Raw genomic sequence first — 17,230 nt, 5'->3', positions numbered from 1 at the left:
ATTCCCTGCTTCTTCTCCACATGCAGCCAGTTGGGTGACCCTGGACTTCCCACGGCACTGATAAAGCTGTTCTGACTGAGCAGTAATATCAGGGCTCTCTCAGCCTCACCCACCTCACAGAGTGTCTGTTGTGGGGAGAGGAAAGGGGGAGGCAATTGTAAGCTGCTTTGAGACCCCTTCTGGTAGAGAAAAGCACCATTTTTTTTAAGGTTCAGTATGACTTACTGGGCAGAACACTTAAACAGAGATGCAGTGGCTATGAATTGTTTGACATTTGGTTAAAACATCTAGGGAAACCACAAGAAAGCATTTATTTCAGCTACATAATAAATTATGGTTCTATAAACATTTGTCTGGCAAACAAAACAATTATATGTAATTGCTTAGGGATAGTCGTTTAAAAATACAGTGAAGGACACACAGATTTTCCTTACTCGTCTAACAAAAAGTTATTTGTATTTTTATAGCAATTGCAAGAGGACTTGAATAAAAAACTTTTTGATAACCTCATAAGGTTTTTGAGAAAATCTCATTCAGATTTCAAGGAGAAGAAAACAGAATGGTCTTGTCGGATGAAGGCAAATGAAATTCCCGCTGCTGCTCTCATTCTAGGTAACACTGTTTTTGCCTGGAATTTTAAATGTATTTAACGTTACCCGACATCACTGCCTTCTGAATTCAACTGTGGGATATAATGAAACTGAGTAGAATCCTTTTTCGGAGTCTGGGATTATGGAATTAAAAAATAGGGAGGGCCAGACTAGATAAGTTGGTGGCAGGGCTGTCTGTTTACCCCTAGAACTGTCACCTTGCACATAGAGGGAGGGGTTTTCATTTTAGTAGGAGAAGAGCATACAGGCAGGCAGATGGAGGAGTGAGGTTTCTCCAGCCTCGGCTTTTGTCCTTCAGCTGAGCTCTGTTTTGGAAGTGACTTTGGCTGGGAGAAGAGTGTTTGGGAGAGGGGCTGCGCTTCCCACAGACACACTTTGTGCTGTTATGATTGCCCTTTCACCTTTCTATGTAATAGTTTTATCCAGTTTGTTCCTTCCTGAGAGTTAGTAAGTAGCATAGATATACCTCATCTGCTATTTTTGCAGCAAAAAAAGAAATGCAGTACAGTTCGGAGAGCCAGCTTGGTATAGTGGTTAAGAGTGGCGGCTTCTAATCTGGTGAGCCAGGTGTGATTCCCCACTCCTCCACATGCAGCCAGCTGGGTGAGCTTGGGATAGTCACAGTGCTGTTCTCGCAAAACAATTCTGTCAAAGCTCTCTCAGCCCCTCCTACCTCACATGGTGCCTGTTGTGGGGAGAATGAGGGAAGGGATTTGTAAGATGCTTTGGGACTCCTTCAGGTAGTGAAAAGTGATGTATAAAACTCAACTCTTCTTCTACCCAGGGTGAACATCTTGTGCTTGCTGATAAGCAACAGATTGTAGTGTTATATTAGTAAAATATAGCAATATTTTTCCACTTTAGAACAGTAGGGCAAGATATGAGAGTAGAGAAGATCCTGAAAGCCAAACAGCTTAATTAGGGTACTTTTGCCCAGCTGAGAGAAAAACCTTTTAAATATTTTTACCGCAGAAGAAATATAAACACAGGGGAGTTCCCAAATATTTGCAGAGAACAATAGGATTACATAATGTTAAATACCCTGTTCTTGGAGGTTGGGAAAGATGACACCCTTGCAGGATAAGCCAATAGTCTGGGATCTCTACCTCCCCACTCCACCTCCCTACAGCCATTATATCTGCCCTCCAGAAACTGCTGACAGGTCCAAGAAGCTGCTCTCAAGAACCTCCCTCCCAATCTCCAATGATTTACCTAAACGGTAGTGATGCACTCTTCTTCCATTTCTCTAGCCTTGATAAGGATGATCTCAGCTATAAAATAAACTTTGGTTTTGTGAGGGAGCTTATAAAAAATTACTTTCCAGAGAGGAACAGGCCGTTTTCTTTGCCTGGTAAGAGCCAAAGACTTGAACCAAAGACAGACCGGGATGTAGAATCATTGCTAATCTCTAATAACTGTATGATCAATCAGAATGTTGCAGTAATTTTCTTTACCACCAGGCCATGAATCCTAGCTTGCAGTAAGTAGAACTGATAATTATGTCTTAATTAAATTCAACAAATATTATGCTTCATCCAGTATGTATACAATGGACTACACAGCTACCATGGTAACCCATTCCGTGTGTCTGTATTTTTACAGGTGGGGAATCAACATTACTATTAATTTTTGATAGACCTTAATGCTTAGCCTGATTAGTGTAGTTGATAAAATATCTTACTTGCAGAAGAAGATCATTGTATTTCTTATACAGTGCCAGAGTTCTGTTATATTGCTAGTGGAGAGCAGAGATTCTTGGTTGATGTAGAGTAACTCAATTGTTAACCTCTTTTAAGGTTGTGCATGCATATGTTATCTGACTCATTGGTATTATTTGCATGTAACTTCATGCAGATTTGATTAAAATTATAGGAGTTGTATATTAAGACTTCCTTGAATGTCACAGATATCATTTTGTCTTTCCTTCTTGGAATTTGAATTCTTCCAGCAGGATCCAAATTGCATGGATGCAAAATTTCTGGGTCTTATATCTCATAATGTTGCTTCTCACCCATTTAAATGATCTTTTGAATGTTGGGAGGCCCTCAAGTGGTGCTGGAAGCAGCAGAAGGGAGTGCAGTTAAAGGTGTAAATCAAGGCATGCTGTGTATACACATGACTCTTAGATGCATAAAATGGAATAGAGCTCAGTGCTAAAAGATTAATTCTTCGAAGCCTGTGAGCTGTTAGAAAACCTCCCAGAAAGTTTGAGTCTGCCAGGACATGATATATGTGACTGTTGGAAGAATTAGAGGAACTATATTTGAAATAATACCACTGAAGAAGAAAGAAACTGAAAATGGGAAATAGAATCATATAGTTTATCCGGAATCCATTTTGGTGGCTATTGTTTGATTCATACTTTATATTATTTTAAAGATTCAGTATTTTTCTATAAGGGAATCTCAAGTTGTTAACTTTACAAGAAAAACAAAGTACAAATAAAAATAAGGAGAATTAAGTTCAGCCATTTGGCTGGAGTTTTTTCTTACCTTCAGTTCTCTGGCTTACTTTGGTCTTTTATATGAAGAAGTTCTTCCTCCTTTCTAGTGTTTTCATTTTTCTTTTGCTTAAGTCATGAGGTCCAATCCAAAGAGCTATTTTAGACTGTTGGAGTGGGGCTTAAAAAAAATTGTCTCCAAATTGCAGATTTCTCATGCAGTATGTCAACTTGCATTGGTGATTGGCTGGCCACTGAACAGACAGGCAAGCCTGTTGGAGGAGGAGGCACTCAGGGGCAGGACAGCCGCCCTGAGTGGTGTTAAGCTCTGAGTGGCACTTAAGCCATGAGACCAGCTCCTCCTCCAAGGCCTTGCTAGAAATATTAAGTGGAACAGATTTCAAACAAGGGTCTTCAATATAGAATAGAAAAAGTAACATAAAATATATGTTAGGTCTGACCTGTGAAATTTACGTGTGGTAAACAAAGTTTCTTTGTCTGGTTGGAGTAATCTGGTGTTTTTTTGTCAACTTAACCAGCAAAGTTTTGACCTCCCATTATATTAGGTGTGAATGTCACCGACCATGACCTGACATTTAAAAGTCTTTCAGAAGTTCTCCAGGAGGATGTTACTCCTTTTGTGGTGTCACTGAGGTCCAAGGAATGTCCAGGTAAATATTATGCTAATTTGAGGAGGCATTTCCAACTGATAGGCAGTATCTATAACACAGTGTGTATTTAATAGTCCAACTTAATTAGTTCAATGGATGTAGAAAAGCTGTTCTGTTTCCTGTGAGGCCCTTAAACTTGAAACTAAAGTGTTGATAAGTGGCTTTTAAAATTGCTTTCAATTGGCTATTTCTTAATCCTAGTGTGGAGAACAGGATTAAAGTTTGGTTTGAGCTATGGAGAGAAGAGAACAAACCAGAGTGTTGGTGCCTAACTACAAACTGTTTTTCAATGAAAGTGAGATGGATTACTGGTTTAAATTTAATGCACTTGTTAGGGAAGGGTCTAGCCAAAGATCACATACCTATTACATCAAATCGTATGTGAATATGTCCCTATATCTGTAACCATTAATTCTGCACTTTTTGTAGGTGGTAGAATCTCAGGTATCATCATACAATATTCATCATGTATGTAAAAAATTGACCATCCTTTCAACAACGTTCCAAGCACTGCAAATCTGAATAATTCTCATTGAAAAACTTTTCTGTTGTTACAGATTTTGAATGACCATAGAATGAGTTGTTTTATGTTTGGAGATCTGCATGCAATATAAACAAACCGTAAAATTGGCTATATTTAAGAAAAAAATTAGACTTGAATAATATGTGCAAAAATCTAGCCTTATAGCTTTCTACATGTTTATTATAAAGGCATAAAACACCTGCTGCAGAAGCTGATGGCTCAGCTGATGGGCTGTCACGTAGATGCAGATTCACCTGAAGAGGAAGAGTATTCTAAGGCTTCCACAAACAGGATGTGCTGTTCTGTGTCTTCTCTTACTGATTGGTACAGGAATATAACAAAAGTAAGCCTGAGAATTTACCTTTTATGTAGCACTAGTAATCAAGCCCGCTGTATGAGTAATACAGCAGGCTCTAGGCACTTAACGGATCGTGGGAGGTCCGTCGGGCGGCGGGGCCTCCCCCGGGCGGCGGTCATTTGGCGGGCAGGGAGTCCCCGGCAGCCGTGTCATCTGCAAATTTAATGAGGAGGCTTCATGAGATCTTATTTACCAGACAATATTATTTGTCTCCATGTCATGAAAAGTTTCCCTGCCAGTTTTCACTTGTCTAAAAGAGGGTGGGATTGAGGTATGTGGGGGTGGAGATGGGGATGGGGATGGGGATGGGGATGGGGATGGGGCAGGGACGCTTGCTTCATAGCTAAATATATTAGGCACTATATTTGACTTCTTTTCCAACTTCTTTTTCCACCTATACACAATAACGTGAAGAAAAAAGATGCCAGCACACTATGCAAAACCCAAGAAATCTTATCCAAGCATTGGGAACCTCCTCCAGTTGTAGTTATTTTCAAGGACATGGAAAGTTTCACAACCAAAGTTCTACAAGACTTCATTATTATCATCAGGTAATACAATGGGAAGTTACATCATCTTTCCAGTCCATTCTGTGCAGGAAATGCACAGTGGGGCCACTCTGTTGGTCTTGGAAGTTAAATTATATGCAAGAAATAAAGGGACATGTACAAGTAACTGCAGAAGTAGATTTATATCCCAGTTGAATGCATGTCTTGTGGAAAGGAAGCTGCTCTGTTCAGTAGGATGTATTCAAATGCACATAGGACTTAAGGAAAAATTATTCTAAAGAAAAAAAACCCTTATGTTTCTGAGCAATCTTGTGACTTCAATTGAATCATGAATTGACTGAAACATGATGTAGAAATTAAAACAAGACGCACAGAAAAGGATCTTTGCACATTTACCGCTAAATCAGAAGGTCATATTGAGATGACTATTTGATGTGTAGTTTCTTCAGGAAATAATACATAGGCTAGAATCTTTTGACTGAAGAGAAGTCAGAAGTTGATTTCCTGATGTCAGCTGAAAACCTTTTGTCCCAGCCAGAGAGAGAGATTACTCATATTTCTCTTAAGATTTTTGTTTATAGCCAATCTAATCTTCAGTTGAGTAAATATGAAAGAATTACCATTATACCAAATCTTTAAATAGGACAGGGTCCTATTAAATAAAAGAGTAAGGCCACCTGGGGAGGAGTTAGGGAGGGCCCTATCAGAAGCGAGTGTCCATCCAGGGCCAAGCAGCCAATGGGGAGACGCGCAAAGTACCTTCCTATTGGCCCCTCACCAGGACAGACCAAAATTCCATTCACCCAGCCCAGTCTGGCTGCCAGTCTGCTTCTGACCACCACAGGGAGAGGAGGTCAGCAGGGCTGCCAAGGGGGATGAGAACAGAGGTTGCACCAGCCATGTGTCTTTCTTCTTTGCAACTCTCTGCAGATTTGAGGCCACTGCAGAGCGTTATTCTGCAGAGGAAGCTGGCTCTTTTGTCTCCTGTTTCATCTGCACAACAACCCTGTGCAGTAGGCCTCAAGTCTTTCAATTCAGCAACAACAACCTGTGTGGGAAGCCTTAAATGTTTCTTCTCTACCACAACCCTGTCCAAAGTAGCCCTTTCTGCCTGAGGAGCTGATCTTTATAATCTGAAAGTGAGCTGTAATTCCAGGAGCTCTCCAGGCCACACCTGTAGGTTGGCTACCCCTGGGTTGGAAATATTCCTGGAGGTTTGGAGGTGGGACTTCAAAATCGTACAATGCCTCAGAGTCCAGCCTTCAAATGAGCCATTTTTGCCTGCAGTTGGTAGGGAGTGATGCAGGTGTGACCCTCCTGGCCTATGGGTTATGGCCAGCCCTTATCAGCAACTGTTTGTATTCTGGGGCGCAGACAGGCAGACCAGCATCAGTCCTGTGAGTCTGGAAAGTGCAGGAAGATCTAAATAAATATTTACAGCCTGAAACTAAATAGTGAACAAGTAAATGTCTGGAGACACATCGTAACTGAAATAGTAACTGGCAAATAACTTTGGCCTGACAAATTAAAAAACAGTATTAAAAACCTTACTAAGGTCAAGACTGCTGTGCACAGACAGTCTTCCTCTTAGGGTTGCCAGCTTCCCTGTGAGGCTCGCTACTCCACCTCCCTCATGAGGAGTCTGCTATGGGGAGAGAAGGGGAAGACGATTGGAAAATGCTTTGAGACACCTGAGGCCTGCTGGGTCACTGCAGCCCATTCCCAGTTCTCTCAGATCTCTCACAACCCTACATACCTCACAGGTTGACTATTGTGGAGAGACAAATGGAAAAGGTGTGAGACTCCTTTGGGTAGTAAGCAACAGGGTACAAAAATCCGTTCTTCTAAGGAGCAACCATGAAAGAAGCATGTGGGCACATAACATTTTACCAACAGTGAAAATATGGGAGAGAAGGAACAGGGTGGACACCTGTGTACTGTGACTACCCTATGTGTATTAGGGCAGAGGGGCATTTCGGTGAATGTGGCCTAATTCACACAAGAAGGGAAATGACGCAGAACTGGGGGGAACTGGTTGCCATGTAATCTTCCCCTAAGAAGAGTCTCCAGTCTGATTTTCCCTTCACATATCTGAGGAAATTGCTCTGGAAAGCTCATCTGTAACCACTATGCCACAATTCCCAAAGTCAGTCCTCTCCCACACTCAACGAACATTCCACACCACAGGTTCTTGACACCCATATCTCCACACCCATGGCCTCATTTGCCACCATGCCACCACAACCTCCCACACAACACACATTCAACCCCATGCCCTTACAGACTGGACAACTCCTCCCCTTCCTCTTCCCACTGACAAGCTCTAGCGCCCGTTGTATTCTTGGAGACAACGGGCTTTGCCCCTAGTGTATATATAAATGAAATATATACTCATATTTCCTTCTCCCTTTTCCTGTTTAAAGACTAAAAGATAAAATATAATTTTGGAGATTCTCACCAAAATACTTTCAGAAAAATCAGATAGTCTCATGCTACCTACTTATGAGAGATTCAGGGGTATTTGGCATGTGGCTATCTTATATAGGTCCAATTATGTGAAAAACAAAAAGGAGAAAATATTCTGACCAAAATCAAAGTCAACAATCAAAAAAAGGTCAAAATAAGGGAAATGAATTTAAGCCTCTGTAGTCTAGAACAGAGGTAGTCAACCTGTGGTCCTTCAGATGTCCATGGACTGCAATTCCCATGAGCCCCTGCCAGCAAATGCTGGCAGGGGCTCATGGGAATTGTAGTCCATGAACATCTGGAGGACCTCAGGTTGACTACCTCTGGTCTAGAACAGAATTTTAAACATTTGATACTAACCAAATATTTAGTATTAAATATTTAATAAATATTAATACTAGTTTTTTAAAATTGTGTTCTATAGAGGCTTAAATTCATTTCCCATATTTTGATATTTTGTGGTTCTTGCCAATTACATGAAAACCCAGATACCAAAACCTTCCAGTTAGTCACTTCTAATGGTATGAGGGGAATGATTCACTGTGCTTATAAGAAATTTCCCATAGAAACATATGTATCAATCTTTGGATATATTAGATCAACTCATTCAGAGATTTTCCTGGGCATCTGTCCATCTATTCAAAGTATTTGTCTTCCAAGGATGGAACACCAAGTATACAGCTGGGAAAGCAAAACTTGTACATACGTTGCAAATTGGAAAAGTAAAGTCAGTTGTCAGGCCAGTAGTTTGTTCAACCAGTACCTCTAACATACATTTTAAAAAAGAAAATTACTATTATTCAGGAATAGTGGCTTGTAGCCAACCACACATTCCAATTTAAGTAAGGACGCTTTATTTTTCTTAAGATAGTGGTGACAGGTTCCCCCAACCCCCCCCCCCCCATAAGTCTTTAGAAGTGTGTACATGGATACAGGCCTCAGGTCCATGTTGTTCAAACATACTATTTAGCTAGAGCAGGCCAGCACAACTTATGCCCATGCTATGGCAGCTCACTGGGTGCTTGATAAACCTTCTGGCCTGGGATTGCAAAAAACTGTTCAGAAGGTGGGTGAGTATAGGGTTGCCAAACAATTGTGTGGCTGATAAATAGTTTTTGGCTTCTTGCCTGTCAAGTCCTGCAGGTCTAAATGATGGTGCTAAAAAGAGTCAAAGGCTGTGTTACGGTCGAGAGAGAGTGCTGTTGGGGTTTTATTCTTTGGATTATAAAGTTTCGCTGTTTATTTGCTAATCTCATGAGTTTTGCATCTTATTAGTGTTGCTGAATTCTTTGATCTCGAGTTATGATGGAAATTTACTGCCACCTGTTTGTTACATACAGATGAGCTTATGTTAATAATTTTTTTCCATCTGCATTCTTTTTCCTTAGTCGGTGTATTCATGAATTTCCTCTGGTATTCATTTTTGGAATAGCCACTTCTCCAATGATCATCCACAAATTACTTCCTCATTCAGTTTCCTCTTTGCTGTGCATAGAACTCTTCCAGTCTCTTTCCTGCAAAGACCACTTGAGTACTGTAATTGACAAGGTAAGGAACTATCTGCCTTATTTCAAAGCAGCAAACAGAGGCTGGATAACCATCTGACGGAGAGGCTGATTCTGTAAAGGTTCAAGGGGATGGCAGGTTACAGTGGATGAGTGATAGGGTTGTGAGTGTCCTGCATAGTGCAGGGGGGTTGGACTAGATGGCCAAGAATGTCCCTTCCAATCTATGATTCTATTTATTTATGTTTATTTATTTATTAGATTTATTACCCAGTACTCTTGTAAAACATCTTGCGGCGAGTAAAAACCCCACATCACATTAAACATTAAAACATTAACATCGCAAAATAATAGCTATGGCAGCAAGAAGAGAAATCAAACTCACCTTCCCTCTCCCCTCCACCCCCACGGTCAGCCTTAACTCTCAATGCTTCAGGGCACAGATTTTTAGGGGTGCCTAATCGTTCTAATCTGAGGAAGGGGCCCAGTAGTTGTTGATTGCTGAAAGCATTACAGTGGTGTAGGGATGCAAATCCATGGGGGCAATGCTGCAAGATTTGGATGTGTACCATAAACATCAGGTCATTTCCATGCTGGTCATTGAATCAAACCGTTGAGTCTGCATTTAGGACACAGTGGTTACCCTGTTGTTTGATGAAGCTTTAATTTCATCTTAATCGAATGAATGTCTTTGATCAAAACAGCAAGATTTCAACAGTGAAAGTAAATGTTTATGGTATTAGTTATTAATCATTTGTGTTATTCTTTTACTTTACTCAACCCATCCAACCCTTGTGTGATAAACACCACCCTGAAACTTCAGTAAGGGGTGGTATATAAGCCAAATTAATAAATAAAAATAGAAAAAGGGCATTGGGTTTTAATGGTTTTTTTCTCGTTAATGTCTTATTGACTTAGCAAGAGAATTACTTATCTGTCTTCTTCTGGAAGTGATGGAACTTAAAATGCTTAATTGTGGCTGGATTATGCTAATTGTTATCCTGACACCATGAGACAGAGGAGGCTAGATATTTATACATTTCAGCTATATATTTTGTACTCAATAAAATATAAATAATGTCCTCTTTATTTCCTTTATTTCAGCTTCTTCTGACAAGCCAGTTTCCCTTTAAACTTAGTGAGAAAGTTCTACAAGTGCTAATAAATATATTTTTGTACCATGATTTCTCTGTTCAGAACTTTATCAAGGGATTTCAGGTAAGCTGTGATAAGAACAGTTGCTAACTTTGTAAGTTATTGTAGTAATGAACTTTGGTCTAGTTTCCCAAATAACAGATAAATAAGACGGTAAATTTCTTTCTGGACTACAGGCTGCAGGTTTCCATCACCAGTTGACAGTTTTCCATACAACCAGTTCCCGCACAATGAAAATTGATGTGGAAGGGGAAAGGCTATGAGTAGAAGCAACTCTGCTTTATTTTTAGCTTTCCATGTGCAGGGATTTTTTGAATGGAGGCGCTTCCAATCACATCAGTCCTCCGTGTAGATGCAAATAGCAGTTTCAGCAATAAAACTGTTTCTGAATTGAAGTAATACATTCCAGAAATAGGTTTGCTACCTCACATGATGAATGTGAGGTAGTGGCAACAGTTATATTTCCCAGCACTGATGTTAGTTGGAAAATCCTGCCCAAGTGCTGACACAAAAAAATCAGGTCTCTGGGGGAGGGAGATCAACTTCTTGGAGATGAGAAGAATTGGGAAACAGAAATCTCATTGGTTGTACATACATCAATGGTAAGAATTTATTTTATTTTATTTAGATTGATGATATCCCACCCTTCCCCAGCAATGCCAGACTCTGTGATTTTTAAAAGTGCTAAAGAATTTGGGGTATAAAAGTAGTTAGATTTCAAGGTAATGGAAGCCTGTGCTTTCTCACAGCAGGTATATTAGTACCCTACCAAAATTATTTGAGATAGTGTGAGATGACAGTCCAGTGCTTACTTAATTGGGAGAGAGTCCTACTGAACCTAGACTTAGTTCTGTGTAGAATGGGAGATTTAGGATCAAGCTGTATGTCAGAGCCCCCCCCCCCCCTCTTTTGTAGGCCCTTGATCAATATTGCCATCTGCTGTCTCTGCTCAGGGTAGTGCTGACTTCAAGGCTGCCTCCCACACATTGGCCTTGCACATGCAGATTTCTTTGCTCTCGGGGCACACCATTTGTTGCAGAGGAGGCAGTGGATCAATATGCACCTATATAGAATGGAGAAGCTGCTCTGAGCATTGGAGCTCTGAGTATGTAGTGAAACTGTTGTACCTTAAACATATTAGGATACAGTAAATGGCTCGAATGAGAAGTCACCCAGAAATTTCAGTACTGAAGTGAATAAAGGTTGCTTGGCAACCAAACCGGGCAGATTTATACTCTTAAAAGAGATAGTGAAAAGAAATAATAGGATGTCATATACTAAAACAAATTTTGTTTCTGAAAGATTTATAGAGCAATCTTTCAACAAATCACAAAGGCTTCTGATACGTGGTTTTGTTCTGTAACTCTGCAGTCTCAGTGAATGTGCTATGGGTGTGTGATCTATGTTTGTAATCAATTATATATACTCTGGTGGGCTGGGTTGCTAAGCAGTCTGCCTTGCTGCATATCAAAGTTTTGTTCTTTGGAGTAAATAAGTCGGATCAGCAGTGGATCAGTTTGGTTATGTATCATGAGGGAAGAAAGGAGATGAGAAAAGGTTGACTATGGTGAATAATATATTAAATTGCTTTTAATTATTGATAATAATAATAAAGGAAGTATATGATTCTGCAACCTGGTTCATGGCCATGTTAAATTGTAGTCTACTCTGTTTTAGCCCAGTTGTAATTCAGTATAATTGATTCATTTTAAGACTGCCTAGCAGTACTTGGCTTATTTTCAAAATGAGGCCTTGGAGATTTTAAAGGCCATTACAAGAAGTTCTGTGCCCTTGTCTTTTGCAGTTGTCTCTTTTGGAGCATTTTTATTCCCAGCCGCTAAGTGTGCTATGCTGCGATCTCCAGGAATCTAGGAAGAGAGTAAAATTTTTGTCACACTGTCAGTGTGAAAACATTAGAAGATTGCCATCTTTTAGAAGGTAAAAGAAGAAAATTATTTCGCACTTGTCCATCTTTAGTTGAAATTCTCATGACATTCAGCTGTGTGGGGTGGTTATGTATGAACTGTAGTTGAGTAAGATTCCAAGTAAATATTAAGGCTGCAAATGTTACCTCCTTTGGGGATGGAACCTTGATCTTCTGCCCTTCAGCTCCTTTGGGAATTCCCCCCATACTCCCAAGTAGCTTTTCAGGAGGTGCAGAGCACTCCAGTAAGCAGCAGTGATCTATTCTGTGAATGGAGTTCCATTTATAATGTTTCCTTCCCATGCTCCTTCTTTCCTGTTTGTACTTCCAGGCCTTTCTCAAATTATTTCTGAAAAATCTAATTTTATGCAAACTAAAAAAATATAAAATAGTTTATCTTGCATATTTTTATCCTAAATATAGAATGTAGATATACTTGTTATGTGATGGCCCAACCTAGGAAATATGAATTTCTCAAATGGATGTGGAAAAGGCTTAGACCATTTCCACACGGAGGAGTAAAATGCACATGGCCTCCTGCTGGCAAAAGCAGGATGTTTGTAGCCCTCCTCACGGGAGATCACTCCTGCATTTTCCTTCTGTCCCATCACAGCTTTTTGCCTCCCAATGAAGCTGCAAGGGAAAACAAGCCAAACTTTTCCCCTGCTCCTTGGCTTGTCAATCAGAGCAAGTCAACAATCACAACACAGTAGTTCTCTTTTGGGCTGAAACTTTCTTCTCTCCCCCCCCCCCAGCCCCAAAATTAATTCTTTTTTTTTTAAAGCACTTCTGCGTTGCTATGTTGTAATGCCACAACATGAATGTATTTTTAATGAAAATCAACACTTCCTCATTGCATGGACAAATGCCAGAATGACACAGCATCCCCCCCCTTTTTTGGGGGGGTGATTCATGTTCTTTTGGACTTTTTAAATGTCTCAGTGGATTTCTGAGACACTGAACATGTTAACTGGAGCCCAAATAGTCATTTTGTCTAAACGATTGCCTTAAAAACAAAGCGGCCAGACCCCTGTATGATTGGGAGAAGGCCGCTTGATTACCCACCATCCCCCCTTCTTTCCCAGCTCATTTCCCACCTCCAGAAAACACAAACAGGGCTGCATTTTGCCTGCCTCATCCCCAAAAGACCATGAACACATTGCAGAAGTTTTTATTTTACCTTTGACAATGTCTGCAAGGCAGACCAAGCCATTTTTTAAAATTACTCAGAGCAGGAAATGGAGAAGGGAAGGTGGGTGCAAGGGCAGGACAACGCTGCAGAGACTATTGCGCCTTTCTCCTTCCATGCAGGCTTGCTCCTAGTTGCTCACTGAAGGGATGTGAGATTAAATGTGGTAAATCCACTTTTGTGATTTCCCTCATTCCGAGGCAAATCTGGGCAAAACGTGAGCCAGCCTCTGGACAGCCTTGGGATGCAGGCGATGTCATGTGGAGGGAGCTCTAAAACCCGCCCACAACCAGAGCTGTCCAGGGGAAGATTCCTCATGCGAAACGGTCTTATTATCTTTCTCTGATCCTCCTTCATGAAATGGTACCCTCTGAACATATAGAGAAGTCAATTTGAAAGGTGACATATCTAAAACAAACTTAAAAATTCCCAGGGATTCAAATTATCATAGGCAACTGATTTTCTTGAAGCAATCTATTATAAAACAATGCTGTACTGTTTTCCATTTGAAATTTTTTCCCACTCGCTCTGTTTAGTTTTGTAGAAAACCAGGAATCAAATACGCAGAGAGTTTTGCTGACGGATGATGCAAGTTTAAAGGTAACTTAATTTTTAAAAAATCTTAAGATGTGAATTGCCTTTCAAATTGTGTTACACTGAAATATAAAGAATATTATGTACATTTTTTATTCTGGTCTTTGTTCAAGATGCTCAGTGTGGCATCCATGGTTCTCCCACCCTCCATTTTATCCTCAGAAACATCCCTGTGAGGTAAGCTAAGCTAAGAGTGAATGAGTGGCTCATGGTCTCCTGGTAATTTTCATGGCAGGTAGAGATTTGAATCTTGGTCTCCTGAGATTGGAGCAAAGTATGAGGTGTTTTTGCAAAATGGTGCCTGCTTGCAACTTTGTGCCCCTTAATGCCACCATTCTGCACCATTGATTGCCTCCCCCTTCCCGAAGAATCCCGAATGTAATTTTTAAAAGAAAATGCATATTATAACATCATAACGCTGCTGTGTATGACTGCAAGACTGCTTTCTTACCTTAGAAACAGCGTTGTCACACGATCACCCCTTTTTGATTGCATGACAACGCTGTTTCTAAATTTTTAAAAAAGCAGTCTTGCAATCTTACACAGTGATGTTATGATGTTACAATGCAAGTTTTTTAAAAAAAATTACATTTGGGACACTTTGGGAGTTGGGGGAAGGTAATAAGAAGACAGTTTTTTTAGAACAGAGGGAAGGGGAGGGAAAACAGCAATGAGGAATGGGGGGTTCCCATACAACTCAAAATATTGAGTGCAAGAAAATCCCAATTGCACGCATTTCTGCATCTGGCAGCCCCAAATTAAGCCCCGTTCATTCCCCCTTTGAAAAATGAAAAACAGGTTTCTGGGGATTCTTTTGCTGTAGGGCAAGTGAGGGGGCAATTTGGGCCTGTGCTTGAAAAGACAAATTGCAGTGCAGAAGCAGCCAAAAACCTGGACCCCTTAAAAATGCATATTTGAACAATATCCCTAGTGCAGAAACATGGAAAGGCTGTCTTGACTATCCTATCAATGAAAGACCTTTGTGAGGCACATGAGACGGGGCTTCTCAGTGGCAGCCCCATGATTATGGAGCAATCTCTGCTTGGCCCAGCTTACTTTTGATCTTTACAAGGATGATGAAAATGGCTTTATTTAGGACCACATTTAATTATTTTACTAGCAGTTTTAAACTGTGGTTATAAATGCTTTTTAATGGATTTTATTGATTTTATCAGTATTTTAAGCTGCCCTAAGTTCCATATAGAAGAAAAGTGGCTAATAAGTATTTTAAGTAAATAGTCTGAAAAGAAAGTACAATGAAGCGAATTAATGGAACGGTGTGTGCTTTGTTTTCCTCTGGTATACAGATAAACTGGTCTAATTGGTTCTTTAGTTATGTCCAACAAAGTACATGCATTAACTATGTACAAAGGACTTGTCTTTTCCTGCCCTGACCACTTCTGTGAGTGGCCCCATCTCCCCTCCCTCCCACCCTCCCTGCCACTCCTGAAGGTTCCAGGTAACGTTGGAATGCTGTTGAACTGTGGTGGCAGAAGGGTGGGTTGCAGTGAGAGGAAGCATAAAGTGAAAACCACATGCAGAAGACTCCTGCTTGTGTAAGTGTAAGTTTGGCTCCAACTCAATAGGTCCTGTTTACAGAATAGGGTTTTGTTGCTTCTTCCTCTGGACTGCAGCCCTTGAGAAGCTTTTTCTGAAGGTTATGAGAACACTCCACAACAGCTTTTGAAGTATTATGATAATGCAGAGGAAAGGTCAATGGAAATCAGAGACCTTGCTCTCTTCTAGGATCTCTTTGATCTCTTCCAGTTTGTGTACTTGAGAACTAAAAAAATATTAGGAGTGATTCTGTGCATGCTTGATGACTTAATGCAGGGGTAGTCAAACTGCGGCCCTCCAGATGTCCATGGACTACAATTCCCATGAGCCCCTGCCAGCGTTCGCTGGCAGGGGCTCATGGGAATTGTAGTCCATGGACATCTGGAGGGCCGCAGTTTGACTACCCCTGACTTAATGAGTGTGTAAGGTTGGGTGAGATGGTGGCATCAGAGGCAGAAAGAAGTGAAAACAAGAAACATTTAAAGGCAGGAGGGACATAATCACAATGCTGACAAGGATTCACAAACTGCTGATACTGAAAAAATTAGTTAAAACAGCCAGGGCCTAATGCAGTATATAACAAAAAAGTTCCTGGTTTTACTCCCTTGATAAGTTGAAGCAAACATACTTAGATTTTTGTTAAATTTCACAGTCAGAGTAGTTCAGCAGTGGAATAGGCTGCCTAAGGAGGTGGTGAGCTCCCCCTCACTGGCAGTCTTCAAGCAAAGGTTGGATACACACTTTTCTTGGATGCTTTAGGATGCTTAGGGCTGATCCTGCGTTGAGCGGGGGGTTGGACTAGATGGCACGTATGGCCCCTTCCAACTCTATGATTCTGTGATTCTGTTCAGAAAAGCTGATTGTAAGGTTTTGCATTATTGTTGGCAAAGTAAAGAACAAAGCATGAATTAACTAGCTGCTGGAGGTTGAGAACATTCAGCAGTTTTTGCAAGTTTGAATCCTGCCTGAACATTTCTAGTTGCTTGTGTTTCCTTGAATTGTCAAGCCTGCTTCCTTGTTAGGCTCTCTTTTGCAGACTAACAAATCTTCTGCTCACAGTACTTAAAAGTTATTGGCGGCCACATCCTCTGCAGTGATAGAATGTGTAGCAGAATTCTTAGCCATCATGTTCTGAGAAAGGACACAAATGTGCACTACTAAGGAATTGGGCATTTTGTTTTCTAAAGGAAAGTGAGAGAACCCCTAAATGTTTGGGGTTTTATGGTTCCTGTAGACGGTGAGGTTGTGCTAAACGAAGCTGCTGGGTTTTAAAAATTGACTTGTATTTCTGTTATTGATGGTTTTGTATGCCAATAAAGGTGTATTGTATTATATTGTATTGTTGTCAAGCCTGCCTGGACAGAAGAAAACAACCTAAATTATTCAGAGTACCTAAAAAGGATTAAATCAAATATGCATTCAAATGCTATTCTGCTATCTGAGATGTGAAGGATTATTCTTGAAAAGATCAGCCTTCTAAAGTCTACAGAGACTTGAGTTCATCTTGATCTACTAGAAAGGATTAATCTTCTAAGAGAGGGGAGAACAGCGAACAATAGTGGGCAAAAGCCCTGATGATTCAGTGCGGCATGGCTTCAATCATTTCTTAGATGAAGCGATCATAAAATTGAATTAAATCTTGGTTCACTGGGAATTGGCACATTTTATTTCAGAGTTGTAATAACAGTTGAGCTTAATACAAAAGCCTGTCAAAAATAGCCTAGGAGT

At 40.5% G+C, this 17,230-nt stretch overlaps 1 protein-coding gene across 2 annotated transcripts in view; it reads left to right on the top strand.

The window, feature by feature from the left end:
- The window catches only part of ORC3 (origin recognition complex subunit 3), a 47,761-nt gene that overhangs the window by 15,080 nt on the left and 15,451 nt on the right, over positions 1-17,230 (top strand). For both annotated transcript variants that reach the window (XM_077304804.1, XM_077304803.1), the window contains exons 4-11: positions 468-612; positions 3,618-3,722; positions 4,434-4,588; positions 5,018-5,154; positions 8,967-9,126; positions 10,188-10,301; positions 12,043-12,176; positions 13,888-13,951. In XM_077304804.1, coding sequence (XP_077160919.1) covers positions 468-612; positions 3,618-3,722; positions 4,434-4,588; positions 5,018-5,154; positions 8,967-9,126; positions 10,188-10,301; positions 12,043-12,176; positions 13,888-13,951 — 1,014 coding nt within the window. The remainder of the gene's footprint in view (positions 1-467; positions 613-3,617; positions 3,723-4,433; positions 4,589-5,017; positions 5,155-8,966; positions 9,127-10,187; positions 10,302-12,042; positions 12,177-13,887; positions 13,952-17,230) is intronic.

Source organism: Paroedura picta, chromosome 1 (genome assembly GCF_049243985.1).
Source record: "Paroedura picta isolate Pp20150507F chromosome 1, Ppicta_v3.0, whole genome shotgun sequence".
Classification (NCBI taxonomy): Eukaryota; Metazoa; Chordata; class Lepidosauria; order Squamata; family Gekkonidae; genus Paroedura; species Paroedura picta.
Note: the sequence above shows the minus strand (reverse complement) of the source record. Positions and strands in the feature narration are given on the sequence as shown.